General features: G+C 33.7%; 2 protein-coding genes and 1 pseudogene across 5 annotated transcripts; 1 reads left to right on the top strand and 2 right to left on the bottom strand.

Moving 5' to 3' along the window:
• Window positions 1-674: 674 nt before the first annotated feature.
• LOC114425623 (syntaxin-81-like) lies at window positions 675-4,354 on the bottom strand. Its single transcript, XM_028392559.1, has 7 exons — window positions 4,045-4,354; window positions 3,751-3,834; window positions 3,532-3,636; window positions 2,373-2,516; window positions 1,708-1,950; window positions 1,455-1,586; window positions 675-1,111 (listed from the first exon to the last, which is right to left on the bottom strand). The coding sequence occupies exons 1-7, from the start codon at window positions 4,120-4,122 to the stop codon at window positions 968-970; spliced, it is 930 nt and encodes a 309-aa protein (XP_028248360.1). The 5' UTR covers window positions 4,123-4,354; the 3' UTR covers window positions 675-967.
• Window positions 4,355-8,092: 3,738 nt separating this feature from the next.
• Window positions 8,093-14,617, bottom strand: LOC114368828 (carbon catabolite repressor protein 4 homolog 5-like). Of its 4 annotated transcripts, XR_003657428.1 has the most exons (15): window positions 13,428-14,131; window positions 12,693-12,856; window positions 12,294-12,359; window positions 12,145-12,197; window positions 11,839-11,920; window positions 11,560-11,606; window positions 11,141-11,228; window positions 10,809-10,901; window positions 10,670-10,702; window positions 10,121-10,215; window positions 9,339-9,468; window positions 9,040-9,125; window positions 8,871-8,955; window positions 8,576-8,758; window positions 8,093-8,417 (listed from the first exon to the last, which is right to left on the bottom strand). XR_003657428.1 is itself a non-coding variant. In XM_028326091.1 (14 exons), exons 1-14 carry the CDS (start codon window positions 14,271-14,273, stop codon window positions 8,690-8,692), a joined length of 1,218 nt encoding a protein of 405 aa, XP_028181892.1. In that variant the 5' UTR covers window positions 14,274-14,617; the 3' UTR covers window positions 8,093-8,689. The 4 variants fall into 4 exon arrangements, 2 of the variants coding, with proteins under 2 accessions (XP_028181892.1, XP_028181891.1); XM_028326091.1 differs by lacking the exon at window positions 13,428-14,131 and adding an exon at window positions 14,147-14,617 and having other exon boundaries at window positions 8,093-8,758; XM_028326090.1 differs by having other exon boundaries at window positions 8,093-8,758; window positions 13,428-14,132.
• A 3,247-nt stretch (window positions 14,618-17,864) lies between these two features.
• LOC114368826 lies at window positions 17,865-20,313 on the top strand (annotated as a pseudogene).
• The last annotated feature ends 781 nt before the right edge of the window (window positions 20,314-21,094 follow it).

The following is a 21,094-nucleotide window of genomic DNA, read 5'->3' as shown; positions in this document are numbered from 1 at the left end:
TAATTTATAAATTACCAGTATTTTGTTTATACGATAATCATTATTATACTTTTACTTTTCAATATTTTTCAAAAGGAATTGAAGTCATCGTCTTCTTTCTTTAAGTACCAAAACTTGAAATCTTTAATCATTGATGATGAAACTTCAATCTCTTAGAATGTGTTTAGATAGAAAAGTTTAACTGAGAAAAATAATTTATTAGAGAATTTGAATTTCTGTAATTTAGAATTCATTGTTTGGATGCTTTTTATGAAGAATTTAAAATTTTAGAATTTTAAAACAGAATTTTAAATAACTAAAAATCTGGAATTTCAATTTTCTTTTAAAAGGTGAAAAATTGAAATTCTCTTCTTACAGTCTTCTTCAAGAAACATTGTCTGAACTCCTAAAATATCGATAGAGTGTGAACATAAAGGATCACGTATAACTAACACATTTTTTTCATCCTCATAATTTTAATTTTTTTTATCCAAACATAAAATTTTAAAAATAAAAGAATTTCAATTGAAGTATTTGAAATTCTTAGAATTTTAAATTTCTCATAATTTTAAATTTCTCCATCCAAACATACTCTTAATTAATTGACACTAAAAATACTTCATTCCAGAAGATATGACAGTGCCTAGTATGAGTTATAACAGGTTCAGTGAGGAATTCTTTTAACATTTCCAGCATGAAAGAAGAAATTTTAGTCCCTTCAATTTCCTTTATTTCTCCTCCAAACTTACAAACCAAATAAGATATTTTGATTTCCCTCCCCTCCTACCAAACAGTAGGCAGGTCTCTTTTGTCATTCCCTTCATAAATTGATTACTAAAATTCTGTCTCCAATAAACATCGAATCTAGAAAAAGATGCCTTCCTAGTGGTAAAAAGTAAAAACAAATATTGACAGCAATAGGGAAAAAAGAGAAAAGGGGCAGAGAGTGTCTATAAGATACACTGTGATAGCAGAAAACCAAAAGCATTTAACTATACCAATCAAGAAAGAGGATTGAAAAAGTAAGCACAAATAGAAATAGTAAAAGAAATGTCCTGCTGCTGCTATTCCTCTGAATGGCTTGTGAGAGTTCTTTGTTACCAAGCTCAACATTCTTAGTAGCTTCAACAGCCTGTAAAAGGCGGCAGAAGAACTATTATATTTCTTGGAAATTGGAAATGCAACTATTTTTGTGCAGATTAAACATTTAGCACAGTACTTACTGCACTACAATGTTGAAACCTGTGAAAATATATACCTTCATAGTATGAATTACTAATACATAGAGTATGGATATTAGGATTTTTAGGTGAATAAAATACAGATTATTTATTTTTAGGATCACTGTGTTATCAAGTGGGATTTGCATAATATTTAGATTACAACAGAGATATGATAGATGGCGACCTTAAAATGTTCACAAAATAATAATCAAAAAGGAGAACAAGGGTGAAGAATATGATATGTTATCTAACCTGATCATACAGATGCTCAATTTGCTGAGCTTGATGCAAAACATGTGTAGACATGAGGTGATTTAGTGCAGACATCTCCACCATCTTAGTTTCGGTTTCTTGAACTGTATCGAGAAGACTAGTCAATTCCACCTACATGAAAAGAAACAATGGCAAATGGTTAGTTATAAGAATCTAATAGCTTACAATTAAACAAATGACACATGATAGAATAACTCCCACATAAACTCATAAGGAAATTGATTTTTATCACCTGAAGGGCACGTGTTTCATCGTCCAAGAGTTGCTGTTGGACTCTTAGAGGCTCAGAGCGTAACTCCTCAGGTTCTCTGAGCTCCATGTCACCTGACTTAGAGGTTTCTGCAGAATCTTTCCTGGCTACACGGTTAAGTTTTCTTCGTGGTATTGCTTTGTTAATAGCGTCCTGGAAGCGTACAGCTCTGAGCTGATCAAACTGTGCCGTAACTGAATGGAGTCTCTCACTTAAAATTAGAACCTAAAATCGGAGCCAACTAAACATTAGCATACAAACAAGCAAATAGCCATCTCAATTCATGAATGTATTAGTATTCAGGAGTTCAATGGAATAAAATTATCAACCATTGACTGTGCATATGGGATCAAGATGATTGTCTCATAGCCAGTGTTTTTCAATTTTATTTTTTTTTGGGGGGGGGGGGGGGGGGGGCGGGGGGGGGGGGGGGCGGGGGTCCTGTTGTTATCCCATGTCTTGGAGAAAAACTGAAAGTAACACTACTCCGCAGAAAATGTGATTCATATTTTCATGATCAACATGGACAAAGACAAATAGATAAAAAAAAATATATGTTCCTTTTAAAGTATTAGAAAAGGATACAACTGCTGACCCACATAAGTAACTAATAACTGAAAAAATCAACAAGCACCATAAGTCCTTACCACCCCATGTTTGTGGGCAATGGTGTCGGCATTAGATTTTGTGGTTGCAATGCCAAGCCAATGTTTCGAAGTTTCCTCCTCTTGATTTATACTATTCTTAAGAATATCAATTTGTTCCTGGCAAGTTTTAATAAAAGTACTAACCTGCACCAAAGTGATTACAAAATAATATTAAGTCATCAGCAAAACTCTGCACAACTTTTCAAGGATGCTATACAATAACAGGATAACAATTCTTCTTGACCCATAAAGAGAGGAGACTAATAGAAATGACATATAAGTAGCTGAAGCCCAAATCACTTGGCAGGCTTAAAATAAGTTCAACTTATACATTGTTGTGAGTTGTGACTTTTGAGTGACATTGGAGTGAACATCAAAAACAAAACCAAACAGCCTATGAAAGTTCAACTTTGACTGATTTGTGGGAACCCCTACGGATGGAAGCAAAGTGAGAGAAACAATGCTATTTAATGATGATGGTGATAGAAGTGAAAGCATAAATTAATACCAGCCTAAGAAAGACCATAATCTAAATACATGTTATCCCCCAGCATAATAAAGAGAGGATCTAGAAGTTGTATGTGTGAAGGATCAAAGTAGAGAAACTGTTAGACAGCTGTTTGGGAAGTTAGTTAGTCTGGGCTGGCTACCAGATAGACTGTTGAAGTGATAGTTAATAATAAGGGGACATGTTGTATAGAAGGGTAATTATCTGAGAGAAAAACCAAGCCTTGGATTCAGTATTTCATCCTTGAGAAGGAGTTCTCTCCTTGAAGCATTTTTTTGCCCAAAACCTAAAGTGATACATATCTTAATCTCTTCTCTCTTTCTATCACTCGCTCCTTGATCAGTTTCTTGCTAATTTCTCTTTCTATTGGTTGTTTCTCTCCCTAGACAACATCTATAAAGAAAAATGACTTCACAGACCAAATCACAAGACTGTCTAAGTAAACAAATTCATGCCTTATCATGTACTACACAGTTGTGGGAAAGCTGTAAAGCATCAACGTGAAGCATAAAATTAAGTGAAATGTGAAACACTAAACTTTTGCTGAGAACCAATCTGATCAAATAGCAATATCAATAAGCACTACTATTTTCCAATTGTCAAGTATGACATTGACACCGCAATTCTTTCAAAACTAGTGTCCCGGCTTACTTCATGCTCAATGCTATCTCTCTCTTTTTCAGTCGTGCGATGCAGATCCGTGTAGTCCTTTCTATGCTTCAACAAAAACTGATCCAGCTCTCCAATACTCTCCAACTATAAACAAAGAGAAAAAAAGGTCACATTACATAAAATTAGCAATGCACAACACACAGCACAAACATAATCATAGTAGCTGACTAAAAAGAACAATATGAAAGCTGAGTCTACCGTCTTCAATGCGGCTTTGGAAAACGGGGACCTTTGCGGCGGTTTATGAATAATGAAAGATGCCATTACGGACGCCAATTTAGCCTGCCAAACGAATAATAATCACACTAAGACTCGAAACAATTCAAAGCTCAAACCAATAACCAATTACAATAAAATTGATCCAAAAACCGTAATTAGTTGATCCGAAACATTGCATTTCCACAAAAACAAAAATAAAACTAAAATTAACGATTTGGATTATGAGGATCATGAAATAGTGAATGAGAAATTGAGAAAAAAAAAAAAAGAAACCTCATCGTAGCCCAAAGAGCGAGCGGTGTGGCGCACGGCGTCTTTGAAATCTTCGGTTCTGTCCCTTGCTTTTCCCATCTCTCAATTGTCGCCGATCAATGGGAGTTCAAAGACAGAAAATAAAGAAACCAAATTATCGTGAGATAGGATACCACTCAATGAGATAGTGTCGTTGTGCTTGAAAGAGTGAATATGGGTCGAAGAAATGCGTTGAAGGGAGCTCTGCAAAACCTAACCTAAGGGAAGAAGATGAAGACGATGCCTTCTTCCAATCTAAACGTTTCGTTTCATACCATACTAGTGAAAAAATTTCTTCTTCCTTTCTCTTTACATTTAATTAATTAAAATTAAAATAAAGTAAAACTTCATAATTTCTTAATGAATGACTCAAGACATTGGAAAAATCCTAATACTAATGCTAACAATTATTTTAAATGTTATAACAAAAAGATTATTTTTAATGAGAATCTAATGACCGGTCAACTAACAAGTTTAACCATCCATCACTGATTTTTAAAATAATACTAATAGTTTGAATAAATTAAGTTTTTAGTTTTTAAACTTTTATAAAATTTAAAATTTTAAATAAATTTAAATAAAAGTTTGTCTGATAAAGGTTACTCAATTTTTTTATTTAGATTTTTAATCTCTAAAAAAAGTTTAATTAGTTACTATGATTTAATTATAAGAACTTTGTTATAGTTTCTGCATTTAAAATTTAGAGGATATTAGCAATAACTAGTTTTAAGAGATGTCTTAAAAAATATTTGTTAACTTTTATAATAACTTAACTTAAAATTGATTTTGACCGTAGAAAAAGAACACTTACATATATAAAAACTTTCCATTAAAAATAAATATGAAAATTCTTAATTCTTACGAAACATATGTAAACATTTCTTAGAATGTATTTTTAGATATATTTCTTATCAAATATATTTTAGATCAATGATAAATCTTATGAAGTAAAGAATTGAAGTTTGTAAAAAATGTTATGGTCTACCGGATAACAAGAGATCCTAATTAATGAATAAAATGTATGATAAAATAGTGAAATCTTATTCAATGCTTACACCAACTTTCTATATAAACTAAATTCAAATTTCATGAAGTTGTTTAAGTTATATTTTTGCTAATGTAACCTTCGTTTGCCAAATCTTAAAGCTGAGTTGCGAAGAGCACAGTTGTAAATGCAGAAAAAAAAAAGTAAAAACAAAAACGTAAAGAACAAAGAAGGAATGTGTCTTGAAATTGAATTGAAGCTCAGTTGTCCCCGCGTGAACTCAATAGAATTGCTCTGCCCAAAGGAACTGAGTGAGATTTTGACTGCACGGGGATAAGTAAGATAGTGGAGTCAACCAATTAGTTTCCCTTTTCTTTATTTTCTAACATTTCAAAGAAAAAACAATAAATAAATATATGTAACGACATTATTATATATTCAACTAATTTTTAGCATTCTAATTATAACTAATGTTACACCATTTTGTTTATACGAGAAAAAATATGTTTCAATCATTTGGAAAGATGTGAGTTCAGGTGGATTGGAAAAAGCTGAAGAGTGAAGAACCTATAAAGAGACACAATTCAGTGTTGGGGGGAGGGAATATACTCAGAGAAACAGAAACGAGTTTCAGCATCATTGTCCAGTCAAATTCAACATCAGTTACTTTCCATAATGTCATCACTGGCTGCTGATTTGGTTTCCTTGTTGTATCCATAAGAAACAAAATTCCCCAATAATAAGAATAATATAGAGTCATTGAAATGTTACTTTTTGGTTTCTACGTCCCTCATTTCACCTCCACAGTGTAAAGTATATGCTTTCTGCAGAAAACAGCATGAATCTGATTAGTTTGGAGCTCTGAAGCAGTCTTCTCTATGCTGTGCTTCCTTTCATGCACTCCTTGAGCCTTTGACCATTGCATGCAACTCTGGTCACTTGATCAGAGACACAACCTTTTTACATGAGATTGAGATCAAAATGGTATGTGAGTTCACCTTGGTATCTGTAATTCAGTGTCTCACGCAGGTTTTGCAATTTCTTTATTTATCATTTTTTCACTTCAGAATTTTCATTTTTTTTACCACTTTAATGCAGGACTTATGTTGGGTTTGAATGCTTTAAGGCTCTTGACACAAGTAAGGGAGATGGTTGTTGTAAGATTTTGGGTTTCTCTAGATACTCGAAAACTTTGATCTTTCCTTGTTTATTTAGATTTTTTTTACGTTTTTTTGGTTCCGGCTTAAAATGTCAAGTTTTAGCACCCAATCTTACTCGGCTTGACCAGGATTGTGTCTTGTGGAAGATACCTGCAATCTCATACAAAAAAATGTTAGACTTTCCTAGGAAAACTCAGAAACAAGGAATGAAATGTAAGAGAGGAAAAGAGAAAGCTCCAGTCAAAGAAGAAAACATAAACACATTGAGGAAAATTATAACTGTGTACACTGACCCTGATGCCACAGATTCTTCAAGTGAAGAAGATGATAAGTTTTTCAGCAATGGCTATCCGTTAAATGGTTGTTCTAAGTGGGTTGTCAAGGAAATTTCGCTTCCATGCATGCCAAGCAACTTACATGAAGAGAATTCTTCACAAGAAGATGCCAAAGGTGAAAAGATCAAAGCAAGTCTAGGCCCTTTTGCAAGTAGAAGGAACAGGAAACCATCAAGCATGTACAAAGGTGTTCCACGTAGTAAATGAGGAAAATATGTGGCAGAAATTAAAGACCCTATTCGAGGGATCAGAATTTGGCTTGGTACTTTTGATACTGAAGAAGAGGCTGCTATGGCATATGAGAGAAAGAAGAATGAGTTTGACAGGAAAAAGAAGTATTGTTTCATCCATCTCCATCATCAGTGCTTGATGTCAGTACTACAAAAGCTCCACTAGATGTTAATGACCTTAATGGTTCAGTCAAAGAAAAGGTCAACGTGGAAACAAATGGTGAAGATGGAGGCATTGATGTGGAACCAGTTTATAGTGAAGACAATTCAATTCTACATTTGCTTGAGGAGCCAGTTGTGCCATCATTGGTTGGTCACGATGGTTTCTATTTGGACGAAATAGAGAAAGAGGCGATGCTTCTTGGTAATGACTTCTATAATTTCTTGGACAATGACATGGAAGGTGGCTCTGTGTGGAATGTGGAACATGGGGAAGGCATCACACTTCCCCCTGTAGACAGTGCTTTTAATGAATTAACTTGGATTGTTGAAACTCTAAATTGGGAATGTTCCTAAATTTTGTAGTTAAGTTAGTGAAACTAGTGGTACAGTTATTACAGAGTATATAGGCAAACAAAATGAGTTTAGGCATGTTGCATTCAATTGTAGAGGCTTTGTTCTTCTGTCAACAAATTGTATCATATTTTCTTCAAACTAAGTGTGTCCTCACATCTTCAGTCTTTTCCTTCTTTCTTCTTATTATGTACACTTTGAAAAGACATTGCTCCGAACTGTACTTTATTAGGTTTTGGCTACCGTTAATGCATGGAAAATCAAAACAAAAAGAAAATGCCAAAGGAAAAAGCAAAAGCATTACAATCACAAGAAATAAATGTTCCCATCATGAAAATTTTTAGCAACTATTTTCCCCTTTCACGAAACATGAAAAAGATTAATTAAGAAGAATCATTTGAAAATATTCCGTTCATTCCTGCCCTGCTATTGGGGTGGCTAACAATGACAATCTACACAATGGTGTGGATTCTCATAAAATCTCTTGCAATTAGATAATTAGCATGAGATAAAACAACCTTTTAACTTGACATGGATCCAATGTTCATTATTTTTTCTTCACCTCTGTTGCACGGGACTCCAGTTGCAGGTTAGGGGATGATAAGACAATAAGACACATCTTTTGGTTGAATCAGATCACATAGTCTTATAACAAGTGTGTGCGCTTGGTTTTTGTTAAACTAGTCTAATGAAAAAAAAATCTTTCAAATTTTCTAATACACGTGTAATAACTAACCGATAAGCACAGCCTAAGCCGTTAAATAAAATTTGTGTTAACAAAGAAGAAAGAAGCTGACACAATGTGACTAAACTTCGAAGTGTAATGTGTAATTAGGGGTGTTAGACCTAAAAAGCAATATCTCATGAATTGATAAATATTTCACATGATATTTGGAGAATTGGAGTTTCTATTTGAAGGTGCTGCATAGAACTCTATATAAAAAAAAAATTAGTGGAAATGGCAGCCAATTTGTCTTGGAATATCATAATACTTTAGAAATACATCAATTGCTCTCTGAACCTCGTAATGAGAGGTTACCTAGCAAGCTCACTATGCAGAAAGTTCTTGATAAATTTTTAAGCAATTCCATGTTCCAAGCAACATCACAGCTAGAAAGGAGAGTTTGCACATCTGTTGCAAAGAGGTGTTTATCAGGTGCAATTCATTAGATCTCATGATGCTCCTTTACCACAAGGAATCAGCAGAGTAAGAAATCTTGAAAGGGATAGAAGTGGACATCAATGGTAAAATTCAATGAGATCTGCAACAGCGGCAATGTTTTGACTCACCTCCATCTCCATATTTGTTGATCAGCTTAAATCTCAGACCTCATACATACTCTTTGTAAACAAAATTAAGAATGAGATCATTCAGCACAGCGTTGGAATTGCATAATGAGGCCATCAGGATACATTGGCATTGTTTGCAAAAGCAAATTCACATACAACAGCTAGGTGGTCACTTCCCCATTTCTACAAGTCAAGAAAGAATCATAAAGATATTGATAATCCAAATCCACTGTGGAACAAAATACGTAAACACATTAATAGTCAAGGTTTCAAGAACTAGATTTAAGTAGATTACCTCACTAGGGAGTCCTCTAGATCTTCTAAGAGTATCAATGGGCAAGGTTTCAAGAACTCTAACTGGAATAAGATCCTCAGAATGCCTGCTTACAAATGACATCAGTAACAACTAACAAACAATTTGTAAATGCAAATTTTTTATGCTTAGTGTCAAACAATATAATTACCAGATATAATCAACAGTTCCCATGAACTTGGAGTGGTATGATGTTGCCAAGGGCTCCCCAATATCATCTCTTGTTCTATGGTTTCCCTGCAGCCACAACCACAACCATATGAGATTTATGAATATTAAGGGGGAATGGGAAATATCACAACTGTTTTGAGTATCCAACGAAAAAATTCTAGAGTTTCCCATATCAATATTTCATGGACAATCTTTATATCACAATCACAAAGAAGTTGCAGAAATATTTGATTTTAAAGATTTTATTGAAGTTGGAGTAGACTTGGGAATACAGCATACAGGAACACCACTATAAGCACTGCAGAGTTTGAGCTGGTGCTGAAGACGAGTGACTCCTTCTGCCCCAGACGCGAGTCTTAGTTCTTCCACACTCCATCTGTACAATTGTCTTGAAACAGACATTGAAATGCTGCTCCAAATACTCAAATAATTAATAAAGAATACTGAATACCTAAAATTTGACATAATCAACAATGGCAACTTCCCTCTAACATTGGACAAATAATAATAATAATAAATAAATAATAATATACTTGAAACACAGGCAAGAAATTAGTTTTGAGTGAATCTTGCTTGGGAGGAGAGCTCTCAGCTCTATCAGTTATATTGCAATATGGTACAAACATAATCTCGTAATTAGGGAAGGAAAATTGCAAAATCAACAAGATGTTCTATCCTAATAAGGTGCAGCGTATAATTACAACAAAATTTAATGCATAACCAAGGAAATAATCAACAACAATAAAGGCAATACTATCATTATAGGCATGTTTGAATTGCAGTCATGTTCAGTTGAGCATCAATCCTCCATGAGTGTAGAGTTCAGTTGAACGTGCATTGGAAAGTGAGATTTCAGTAAAACAAGCACACACTATCATTCAAAGCAATAAAAAAACACATTATAAATATCAACAATCAACAATAATCTACAGTCTTGCAAATAAATGGTCATGAATCTGTTTCATAATTGATAGTTGCCTTGTTCTTTAGGAGTAGCAGGAGGGGAAGTTATAACAGATAGAAACCGAAAATAAAAGACTTAACAAAGACTAAAAAACAACCTAGCGTCATCACCAATCTGTGATCTGAAGACTCTGTTAGTCTGGATTTCAAGCTGTCCTGACATATTTCTGCGATCATGTAATTGGATGTCTAACTGCAATAAATGGAGCAATACTTATAAACACTGAATACTCATTAATGGATTTCTCCCCTCAAAGAACAAGCCCCACCTCTAACAGTGTTTGGATAATAGAATGGAATGGGACAAGTAGGGATAAATTGGACAGGCAGGGTAAGGAATGGAACAAAGCTAACTTTCCCTTTGTTCGTAAGATTAATAAGGGCAAGAAACCTTTAATTTCTTCCAATTCCAACCAATTTTCAGCGGAACAAAGGGTGAATAGATGCTCTTGAATTCCTTTTCCATCCTACCTATTTTCAAACTCCCAAACAAGGGAGTTTGTTCCCCACATTATCTGTAATCCAAACACAGATAAATTACTTACTCAAGGTCTGAGACTCGGCAAATAGTCAAATTTCTCAGATACAGCACAACAATAAGCAAAAAGGCTTGAGAGTATACCATGACAAGGAGATGCCAAACTCACCTTTGATGAAGAAAGAAATTTATATATGGCACTCTGACAGTGTGAGATGAAAAAAAAGAATCAATGAAATAACAGCATATTAGATAGCAGATAACTAATTTGAAATTGACCAATCACTAAGTATAAAGCAATACCATACCTGTGGAACACTATTTAAATCCCCAGCAATAATAACAGGAATGTTGCCCCATTCTTGTGACAACTTGTAAGCTTTATCAAGTAAAAGTCTGACCTATCCATTATGTCATGTAGCAAGTTCCCAGAATCAATAAAATAGATTAGACAACTTAATTAACTATAGACAATTAAATGCATTTTGTTTGACGTAAAACGCTTTGCACCAACCCTAGCCCAAGAAAAAAATACTATTAAAAAGTTAAAAAAAATGAATCACAAACACAAAACACAAATGCCTATGCATGCAAAATCAGCATAATGCTACCCATCTAGTTAAGAAAATTCAAGAAGTACCTGGCCCAGTTTGATGTCACCACGATTTGGGTTGAACAACACGTGTATATTTCCTACTACAAATCTTCTTTTTCCGGTGGATGGTGTCCTATAGATGTAGATCAAATTATGAAAATCATTGGCCATGAAATAGGCACCATGTGTATGAGTGTGTAAGAATATGGGAATACATGAGTGTATACATTATTCTTTCCAAAATTTTCAGTTTTAAACTAGCTTTGCTGCTAAAAATTAGGGATAACATAAAGGTTTTAAGAAGAGTAGGAAATAATAGAAACTAGTAAAATAGTATACATTAGTAAATAATAACCATTCCAGGGTAATGGAATGGAAACACTCTCCAAGTGTTAAACAAAAGATATGTCAAAGACAACAAATAACTGTGTTCATACTACCCATTTTAGACATCTGAAACTTACATTGTTGTTAGGTTACATGCATCAGATTCTTTCTTATCATGGTTTGCCTGTACATTGATAATGAAATAATGAGTTATAAGATATAAAACCAAAACCTAAAACAATAGGTTTCATCGCAGCAAGAACTCATGTATGCATAGTATACAGGAGGTAAATCAGAATTTAAGAGCGAGGGTAAAAATTTGCATCAAAGATCATAAATTCAATTCTTCTAATAAAAGACAACAGAGCAAATATAAAATATTGGAGGGAAACAACTTAAAAAAATAGAAACAATACCTCAAAAACACAAAGCTGAGCAACATTGTTACGCATACCAAATCTTTGAAACTCTATATCTTCTTGATGCAAAAGTTTGAATCTGCATTCACATTCCAAAATATACTTTAATTAGGCCAAATTAAGAATATTTTCTCAATTGCTATGTTCTATTTGCACATTTTCTAGCTATTGGTATTCTGTTGCATCAAGGAATACTTGGGCATATCATTTACTTATTGTCAAAGGTTAACATTGTAAGATATTAAATAAATTGATTAATATAGGATACAAAAACTCAATTACTTATGGATAAGGTAAACCTACAACTTGTCTTTCCAAAATACAGCACATCCATCTTGTGCTTCTCCTGTGCGAGCCTGTGACAAATGAAAATAATGACCCAGATAAGGTACTTGATTAAATATTTGGACTTTTAAAACTTCTACGATAGTTCAAATAGGTATGCAACATACCTTGTAAACACCTTTAAAGCCACTGTTCTGGAAAAGATCATCCAGATCATTAAAATGATCAACCTCCTTCAGACACAAGATTTATGAGAAAGCAATTCTTGACAATCCAATTCTACAATGCATGAAGTTAGCTTACAATTTCAAGCAGGGAAAAATTACTAAATCGGGTAAAATTAAGATGTTTGTGCCAACTGGAATTAACATCAGTGTAACTTGTATCTCAGCAAATCCTACGTAACATGCTCAGAATATCAGAGTCACTAGCTACTCTTTTCTACCTTTTCAAAGCTCAATAGAGATGTATAAATCCTAGCAATAAGAAATGATTTAATGTTTGTAACAAGATAACAAGTAGTGCTGTTATTCAATGTATAACAAAAGGAATCACTATTAAACTACCTGGAAGCACAGTATGCTGGCATTATAGTTATTAATCTCTTCAAGTATGAGCCTTTTCCGCCTGTCCCACTCCAAGAAACTATGTGGAATGTTAGAATACAGATCTGGATGGTTTGATGCATTTTCAACACCAAGTATATTGTATGAAACAACCAGAACCTTATCTGCAAGGGAAGGAATGGTTCAAAATAGCAAATACGAGGTAAGCACAATTTAATCTAGAGTTTAAATGACAAAAGGTTAACAGTGGCTCCCAAATTTTAGAGTAAAGTAGTAGCTATCTTCATCATGGACTGTTTGTTAATGTGAAAAAAAAACCATAAGCAAGCAAATTCCTTCTTCTTTAAATTCAAGCCAATTTTTATTTATTTATTTTGTTGGCAAATATACCATCGCCCCTCCTAAAGCAACTGAAATTTGGGAGAAGGCACTGACCAAAATATATATGAATATGTAGAATGGTATCTGGCAATTAAATTATCCATTTTATACATTTGGTGACAATCTCTACCAGAGAAATATAAAACTAAAATGCTAACTTTTTCCTTAACAGGAAAAGAACCACAACAAACTGTATTCGCATTTCTACGCAAAATTAGACCAAAGCACAAAAACAAACACACCCACATGTGTAATGAATTTGGATGACATTTGAATACAATTTTTCATAGTGAAATAGAATTCAAAGTATTATCCTTTTCATCCAATAGCATATAAATTTCTTGAAATTCTGACCCATGCAATTGGAAAAATCTTTCAAAGAGAAAACCCATCTCCTGGAACACACTCCACAATCTGAAACAGGGGCTTCCAGCTGAGGTGTTCTCTGCTTTGACAGGTAACAAGTACTTAAATTTTCCAGTGGAGGACTTCCACAATCGTGGCCTGCCATGCTGCTGGCCAGGATAGATGACGGCGGCTGCGGCAGCATATGAAATCAACTAGGTCTAGGATTTCATATTCACTCGGGAAGACAGTTACTGCTTCTTAGGGACACACAGTAGGGTGTCATTCACAGGTAGCTATTTTACATATCTTTCCATATCATCATGTAGGTAGCATTCATAGAGAGAATCCACTTAGAACACACAAATAAGATACCGTTTAGGCGTTTACTAATTGTCACAAATATTAATTAATTCAAATGCCTCTTCCTTTCACCTAAACCCTCCACCAAATAAAATAAATTCCCCAATTTTACAAAAGCGATATCGGAATCCATCAATTGGTAGCTATCTTAATCAATTGTGTGTGTATGGCTTTTTGTATATTCCAAAAGCGCTTTTTCTATCATTTTGAATCCACTCTCAGTTCCTAATTATCTCCTCGTTTCCACACAACATTACACAAACGGAACACAATTGGCACCGAATGCAGAATTTCAAAGTGAAATTGAATTCGAATTAATGATGTACAAAAGAAGATAGGTGCTATGTTGTATTTATAATTCTGACCCGTGCAATTAGAAGAGTCTTTGGAAGAGACAACCCATCTCCTACGACATTCCAACGGAGAACGTCTTCTTCTCCGTTTGGACGGAGAATTTTCCGGTGAAGGCCTCCCACGCTTGTGCCGCACCATATTTGCTTCGGTTCAAACTGAAACTCAGAACGTGCGAGTGCGACGGCGAGATGGAGAGCGTGTGCGAGGGCGACGTGCTCGAGTGTCCAAACAGCACGACAATCAGGAGCGCCGGCGACGATAAGAGAACAACGTTGGCCTGGGTGCGCCGGTGGTGACGGGTTTCGCGGATGTGAAAGCTAGGGTTGTGTCTCTGTTTTGATTTTTTTTTTAAAAAAAAAAAAAAAATTAAGTTGCAACGAACCTAGCCGGTTGGCGCTGGGTAAGACCAGTTCGAATGCAAGTTAAGCTGATAAAACCTCCGATACGTAGTAGAACCGGTCGGACTAGTCAGATCGTTCTACGTTTTAAAATATCAGCTAACTGATTTAAATGTGTTTGATAATTGATAAATGTCAAATGAGATAAAAAAAATATATTTTATATTTTTAATATTATAATTTATTTTAAATAACTTATAATTTTAAAAAGTAAAATAATAATTTATTAAATTTTATTTTATAAAAAATGGAAAAAAATTATTAATTTTAATTATACGGTTTAAACTCAAAATTTTCATTTAAAAAAATTAGAATTAAATTAATTGACTTTATTGGAGTTATATTATTTAAAATAATTTTATTTAAACTTTATTAATAATATTATTTTAAAACAAATTAATAAAGCCTTTTTTATAATTTTTCTTAAAGATTTATTTTATTATTTATATAAGAAATATTTGAATATGTATATTTCTCACTTGTATGATGAAACATGATAAAAATTATATCTTCTAACTGATAAAATAATTTTTTTTTTGTGTGGTTTCAGTGCTGTAAAATGAAGTACATATAATTTTGTTTTTTTTTATCATATTTTATTTAACAAACAAATATTTTAACTATAAATCCAAATAAATAATATAATAAATCATAAAAATAAATTGTTTGACATTAAATAAACTAAAAAAAAAATAGAATTTCAAGTTGCATAATAACCCTGAATATGCCATAACAAAGAAAAATCATGCATGGAATGCAAGAAAAATTTCAGTACATATTAATTACTTTGGTGCTCATACTAAGGTGACATGCAAAATATCATGAAAAAACTACTAAGACTAATTAATTTTAAAAAATACAAAATTGAACTGCATTTTATAATTAACTAGTATGATACTAAGGCATATGCATGGGTGATATTGATGTTTACACACTTTCTAAAAGCAAATAAACAATAAAATGCATACCATCTCCTTCCCATATTTTCTAATGTTAAGGATTTTTTTAAGTAAGTTAATGTTTAAGGTTATTACACATAGATTAATAAATATTTAATAGAATTAAAATTGTTATATTTGGACTAAAATGTTTTTATTTAATGCTTTGATCTTTGATACTTATATCATTAGTAACAGGTATTAAATAAGAATATATTTGAGAAAAAAAAAATATTTTAGAGACACCCATTATGCTATGAGACATTTAGGAAGAGAGAGAAAACATATAAGTATTATAGGATTTATGATGGGATAAGAAGAGAAAAATAAAAAAATAATAAAAATGTTAGAGAGATGTTTAAAATAAGTGGATATTTTTTTTATCATTACTCTTAAGAAAAATATATTAGATTTTAAAATCCCCAGTCATCAATTGTTTTAGGAAAAAAAAAACATCAAAAAGACATGGGAAGAAAATAGTATTAAATTTACCAAGGTTGTTGCTTATAGAGATTTTTTTTAAAGGTCGTTGCTTCTAGAGATGTTGTGCATAATATATTGTTTACAAAAAGGTTAAACTATGAATTAAAAAACTGAAAGTGCTAATATATTAAAATGTTAACTGATAGCTATGAATCTTAGGCTTTATCAGCAACAAATTTTATCATGCATAATATCCTGTGATCCCGTTATAAATCTAAAAAAAATATCTGATCGATCTGTTACATTCATATCTCATTACACACAACAGATGTCATAAGTTAGTTTGCTCCTATTGTTCCATCAAACTCTTGAAGATTTTATTATATCATCATCAAATTGACATTAACATTGTACTAAGATTCCCTCTATACTACCCCGATCGAGTTACTGCGTTGTAGCACGCAAAATTTGTTCCCTCTGCTTGTCTGTGTCCCCTTTTTTTCCTCCCTGTTGTTTGTAAATTTACAAGAAAGGATAAGATCGTCATGGCACCAATGATAGGGAATTTATTGAAAGGAAAGTTGTAGAAGGGTGCTAAAGGAGGCTCTTGGAAGAGACTGGTCACTGTTCATAATATTGCAAAACCAGCACAAAATTAAATAGCAACATTTTTGGCTGCATCTATATGTGTCTATGTGTAATTTGTGGTTTTGATGAATAGAGAATTTATATATGGGCCCAAACAAAATGTAGGAAATTTTATGGTAAACTATTCTTTGGACTGATTCCTAGAATGTCAACATTTGTAGTTAATTTGTGATAATTTCACTATCTAATTGCTCTTGTATATGTTTTCACATCAAATTGCCTCTCATGTATGGAAATTTGAGTGAAGATATTGATTTATAAGCATAACCAAATGACAGGAAATATCCATTTCACTCTCTTGGTTGGGGTTATATACATCAATCAAATAAATCATCACCATTTATATATATAAGATCAATGCTTACAAAGCCCACAAATTAGAAAATCATGTGATTGGCCAATAATGGAACGGTTGGTGGGACTTTAATGCTCAAAAAATTTGAGCCACCAGTATAAGATAAAAAAGAGAAAGCAAGGTGAAATCCCCACATAGTAAATTTAACCATATTTTTGGACACACTCAATAACAAAACATAAAGCATAAATTTATTTCTGGTTCAAATTTCTGTGAAGCAAAAGTACCAAACTCTAAAGCTGAACTCTTCCAAATTAGTCAACTGGAACCATATATTATTCAAACACAGGGCTGCATCTATTGGTGGAAAATGCACCGTGGCAAATGAGAAAGTTGAATTGAAGGCAACCACAGGCCAAGTGAAAGCAACGTGAAGGGAGGACCGCAGAAAGGAATTATTGAATTACAGTTGCAACACAACAGAAAAGGTCTTACTCTAACACACACACACACCAACAACACTGACACTAGTAGACACTCGCACATAACCTGTTGGATCCACTAGAAATCCCATAAAAGGAAAGGTAACCAATAAGAATTCAGATAATAAGATGAACATCAAAGCTCCAGCCAATGAGCTTTGCGATGAGACCAAGTCGTGGGTCCCTAAGACCTTCACCCATTGTCCTGTAGCAAATTACTAAACTTCTTACGTGGCTAAACCTTAATTACATTGGACAAATTAATTGTATAACTTATGACTATTATAGTCTTAATTAATATATATGACACATAAGTATTATATTAAATTGATAATCTCAATTATATGTCAGATCAAAACCAAAGACACGTGGTATGAGAACCATAGACACACATTGGTTTGAGATTACCCAGAAGATTGAACTCAATTGATTATTTAAATTGTGTAAATTATTGTAAATTTTTTATATCTAAGTTCGACTTACCTAAAATATATAGTAGTTTGAGACTATAATAATTTCTCATTACACTGGGGGGGCAAGGAACCAAGTGAGTAAGAACAAACTATAAGACCCCACTGTGCTTCTCTCTCATCACATTTTCAAGTCTCAGCATAACCAATAATTGAAATTGAATCATTTGGGTCTCTAGCTAGATACAAACACCACCACCCCTCTTTCCCACTCCTCAACACTGTTATGATCCCTTGTTGGTAACTATTCAATTTGCACTTCCCTTCGCAACCAAGAAAATCAGCTCCTATATGACCAACGAAATGAAAGAAGCAAGTGCCTTAGGAGCTAGAACAGCACGAGCATGCGAGAGCTGCCTAAAAGTAAGAGCAAGGTGGTATTGTGCAGCTGATGATGCTTTCCTTTGCCATGGCTGTGACAACATGGTTCACTCAGCAAACCAATTAGCAAGCAGACACGAAAGGGTGAAGCTTCAAACTGCATCCTCCAAGGTCAACTACTCAGTGACCCCTAAGGTAGCATGGCACAGTGGATTCACACGCAAGGCAAGAACCCCTCGCAGCAACAACAAGCACTCATCGCTGCAACAACAACAACAAAAACCATTACATGAAGAACAAGGAGAAGAAGAAGAAGTGTTTTTCAATAACACCATCATTAGTGTTCAACCCCTTGTGCCTGAGCTTGGAAGTGAAGAGCCATTGCTTAATGATGAGACCGAGGAGCAACTCCTGTGTCGCGTGCCCGTATTTGATGCTGAGCTTTGTAGCATATACAATGAAGTGAAGGACGAGGTTAATGTAGCTGGTGGTGAAGTAGCCTTTGACTTGGAAAACTTTTCTTCTGAGTTTCTACCAACAGATATGGATCTTGCTGAGTTTTCTGCTGATGTGGAAAGCTTACTTGGAAACGGGGTTGATGAGGATTCACCTGTGAAGAAAGGATCAGAACTAGTGCTTCTTGATTGCAAAGAAGAAGGAGATGATGAAATGGATGCATGTGTTAATGGAATTGGAGCCAACAAAGATGCAATGGTTAAGGTCAAAGATGAAGAAGAACTTGATGCTGATGATGACACAGCTTGCCATTTGGATTCGATTCTTGACATGAATAGCGAGGCCTTTAATTGGAATATTGCTGAGTCAGAGTCACCTGCACAGGCACAAGAAGATGAAGTGAGTAAAGTGGGAACCAATAAGAAGGACATATTTTTGAGGCTAAACTATGAAGAAGTCATTACTGCTTGGGCAAGTCAAGGTTCTCCATGGACTACAGGAACCCCACCTAAGTTCTTCAACTCCGATGATTGCTGGCTAGACTTGGTAACTTCTCTTCAACCCTCTTTGCTTATGCAGCAGTATCTTCTTGTGTGTTTGGTTTGACTTATTTTTATGAGAATAAATTTTTCAGTTTTCTTATAGTATCATAGCCGATCTCATATATATCTGGCTAAAGGAGGAAGGTTGTGTTGCGTCTTCAGTAACCGATGTAAAATTCGTCGATATACCTGAAATCATTCGTAGGGCGGAGATGTGTTATGCCTTCGGTAACCAATGCAAAGTTCGTCGATATACCTAACATGAATCGCTCACAGTGAGATAAAATTTTGTTGTTGTGGATACATGAGAGCTCTCAAAAGAAAACTATTATATATTTTTTATTTTTTTTAAAAAAGAAAAAGTCTCTCAACAAGCATGCAGCTACTCAATTATGCACAATTGTATTGTATAGGTGGCCGTAGCTCCTTATGAGTTGTTTAATTACATAGCTGTGTTTTTAGTTTTTGAAGTTGCAAACCAAAATACTGAGTTTTTAAAAAAAATTTAGAAATGACCATTTAAATTGTTTTGAAGCTCAAACTTGATCATCACTGTTTCTATAGTTGAAATGAAACTTTCTAATTTTTATTTTATTTTGTTAAGGGTTCGAATGGTGGGGGTGTTCAATGCTATTATGGGGAAGTGAGAAGCTTAAGAGTGCATGCAGATGGGGGAAGAGAAGCAAGAGTGTCAAGGTACCGAGAGAAGAGAAGAACGCGTTTATTTGCAAAGAAGATAAGGTATGAAGTGAGGAAGTTAAACGCGGAGAAAAGACCTAGAATGAAAGGTCGATTTGTGAAGAGTGTTCCTTTGTTGGAGCCACTGCTTTGCCAGCTTAATTATCAATCATCACCACTGACATGATTGATCATCAAAGTGATCAAATTAATGGTTAACTTCTCCAAGTTAATTTGATTTTATGGAAAAGTTAATTTTTAGATTAATTATTAGTTACTTGGTTTTGCCATATATGTACAATATCATCACTAGGTCAGGTTTCTCTTGCTTGGGATATTTATTTCTTTCTCTAACAGGTCTAGCTAGTACTAATGGAAATGTGGTAGCCCCTCTCAGCATTTTGAAGGCTTTGGTAATCAATTTCAGAAGCCCTTTTTCAATGTTGCTTGATTGTCATCATATGAATAAAAATCTGTAACTAATCTATATGCTGATGTTATGTTTACCTTTTAACTCTTTGAGGGTACTGATTAACAGTGTTTAATATATCGGGTACTTATATCTACAAGTTTTACATCTGCTTTGCATATAGGAATTGAAGAAGAAGGAAAGCAGCAGGTGAAATGGACTATATAAAAGATTAAAAATACTCTTCAAATATTTGAACTAATTCACTATCAAATGTTATAAAGAACAGATACATGCATGGGAAATCTTAAAATGGTGGATACAATGCAAATAGCTTACACACACATATGGCATAGACTTATATATAGAGACTAATTAACTAGCATACTAAAGAGAATATATGTAATTCAAACAACAATTAATGAGTGTTGCATCCAACTAACAATCGATTAATTTCTCTTAAATTGCTAAAATTTTGATACTGATATTATAGTGAATATAATTCTAATTAAACTTCACTGAAATGTGTTGCTATCAACCAGCTTGATGCTATGTGCTTTTGGAGATTTGTTGGTTCTCCCAAGTTTGTCGGTTCAGAGATTGGTTGGTTCTTTCAATTTCGTGAGCTTGATTAGTTCTAGATTGGTAAAACTATCTACGTTTTTTTTAGTTGCATGAATCAACTAACATTTGTTTTACATGAACCAATTAACTTAAACCACTACATTTGAAGTGAATTCAAATTCGCTCCTGCATATACCTAGCCACACTAGAGGACAAAAATGTGGCCCAATATATGGTAATGGTGAGCTAAGAAAATACAAATGTTAAGATCGAGCATCCTATCTTGTATATGATTTATGGATTTATATTTATGGAGAATAAAATATTTAAACTTT

This window comes from Glycine soja, chromosome 9 (genome assembly GCF_004193775.1).
Source record: "Glycine soja cultivar W05 chromosome 9, ASM419377v2, whole genome shotgun sequence".
NCBI lineage: Eukaryota > Viridiplantae > Streptophyta > Magnoliopsida > Fabales > Fabaceae > Glycine > Glycine soja.
Note: the sequence above shows the minus strand (reverse complement) of the source record. Positions and strands in the feature narration are given on the sequence as shown.

Bases quoted from the DNA above. Each gene is read 5' to 3' on its own strand.
- LOC114425623 (XM_028392559.1), bottom strand. From the start codon at position 4,122: ATGGGAAAAGCAAGGGACAGAACCGAAGATTTCAAAGACGCCGTGCGC. The intron at 3,637-3,750 runs GTAGACTCAGCT...CTTTGTTTATAG, and splicing joins CCAAAGCCGCATTGAAGACG to TTGGAGAGTATTGGAGAGCT. The intron at 1,951-2,372 runs GTAAGGACTTAT...CTCCGATTTTAG, and splicing joins TTGCCCACAAACATGGGGTG to GTTCTAATTTTAAGTGAGAG.
- LOC114368828 (XM_028326090.1), bottom strand. From the start codon at position 13,623: ATGCTGCCGCAGCCGCCGTCATCTATCCTGGCCAGCAGCATGGCAGGC. The intron at 12,360-12,692 runs GTAGTTTAATAG...TTGTGTCTGAAG, and splicing joins CCAGCATACTGTGCTTCCAG to GAGGTTGATCATTTTAATGA. The intron at 10,703-10,808 runs GTATGGTATTGC...TCACACTGTCAG, and splicing joins ATTTAAATAGTGTTCCACAG to AGTGCCATATATAAATTTCT.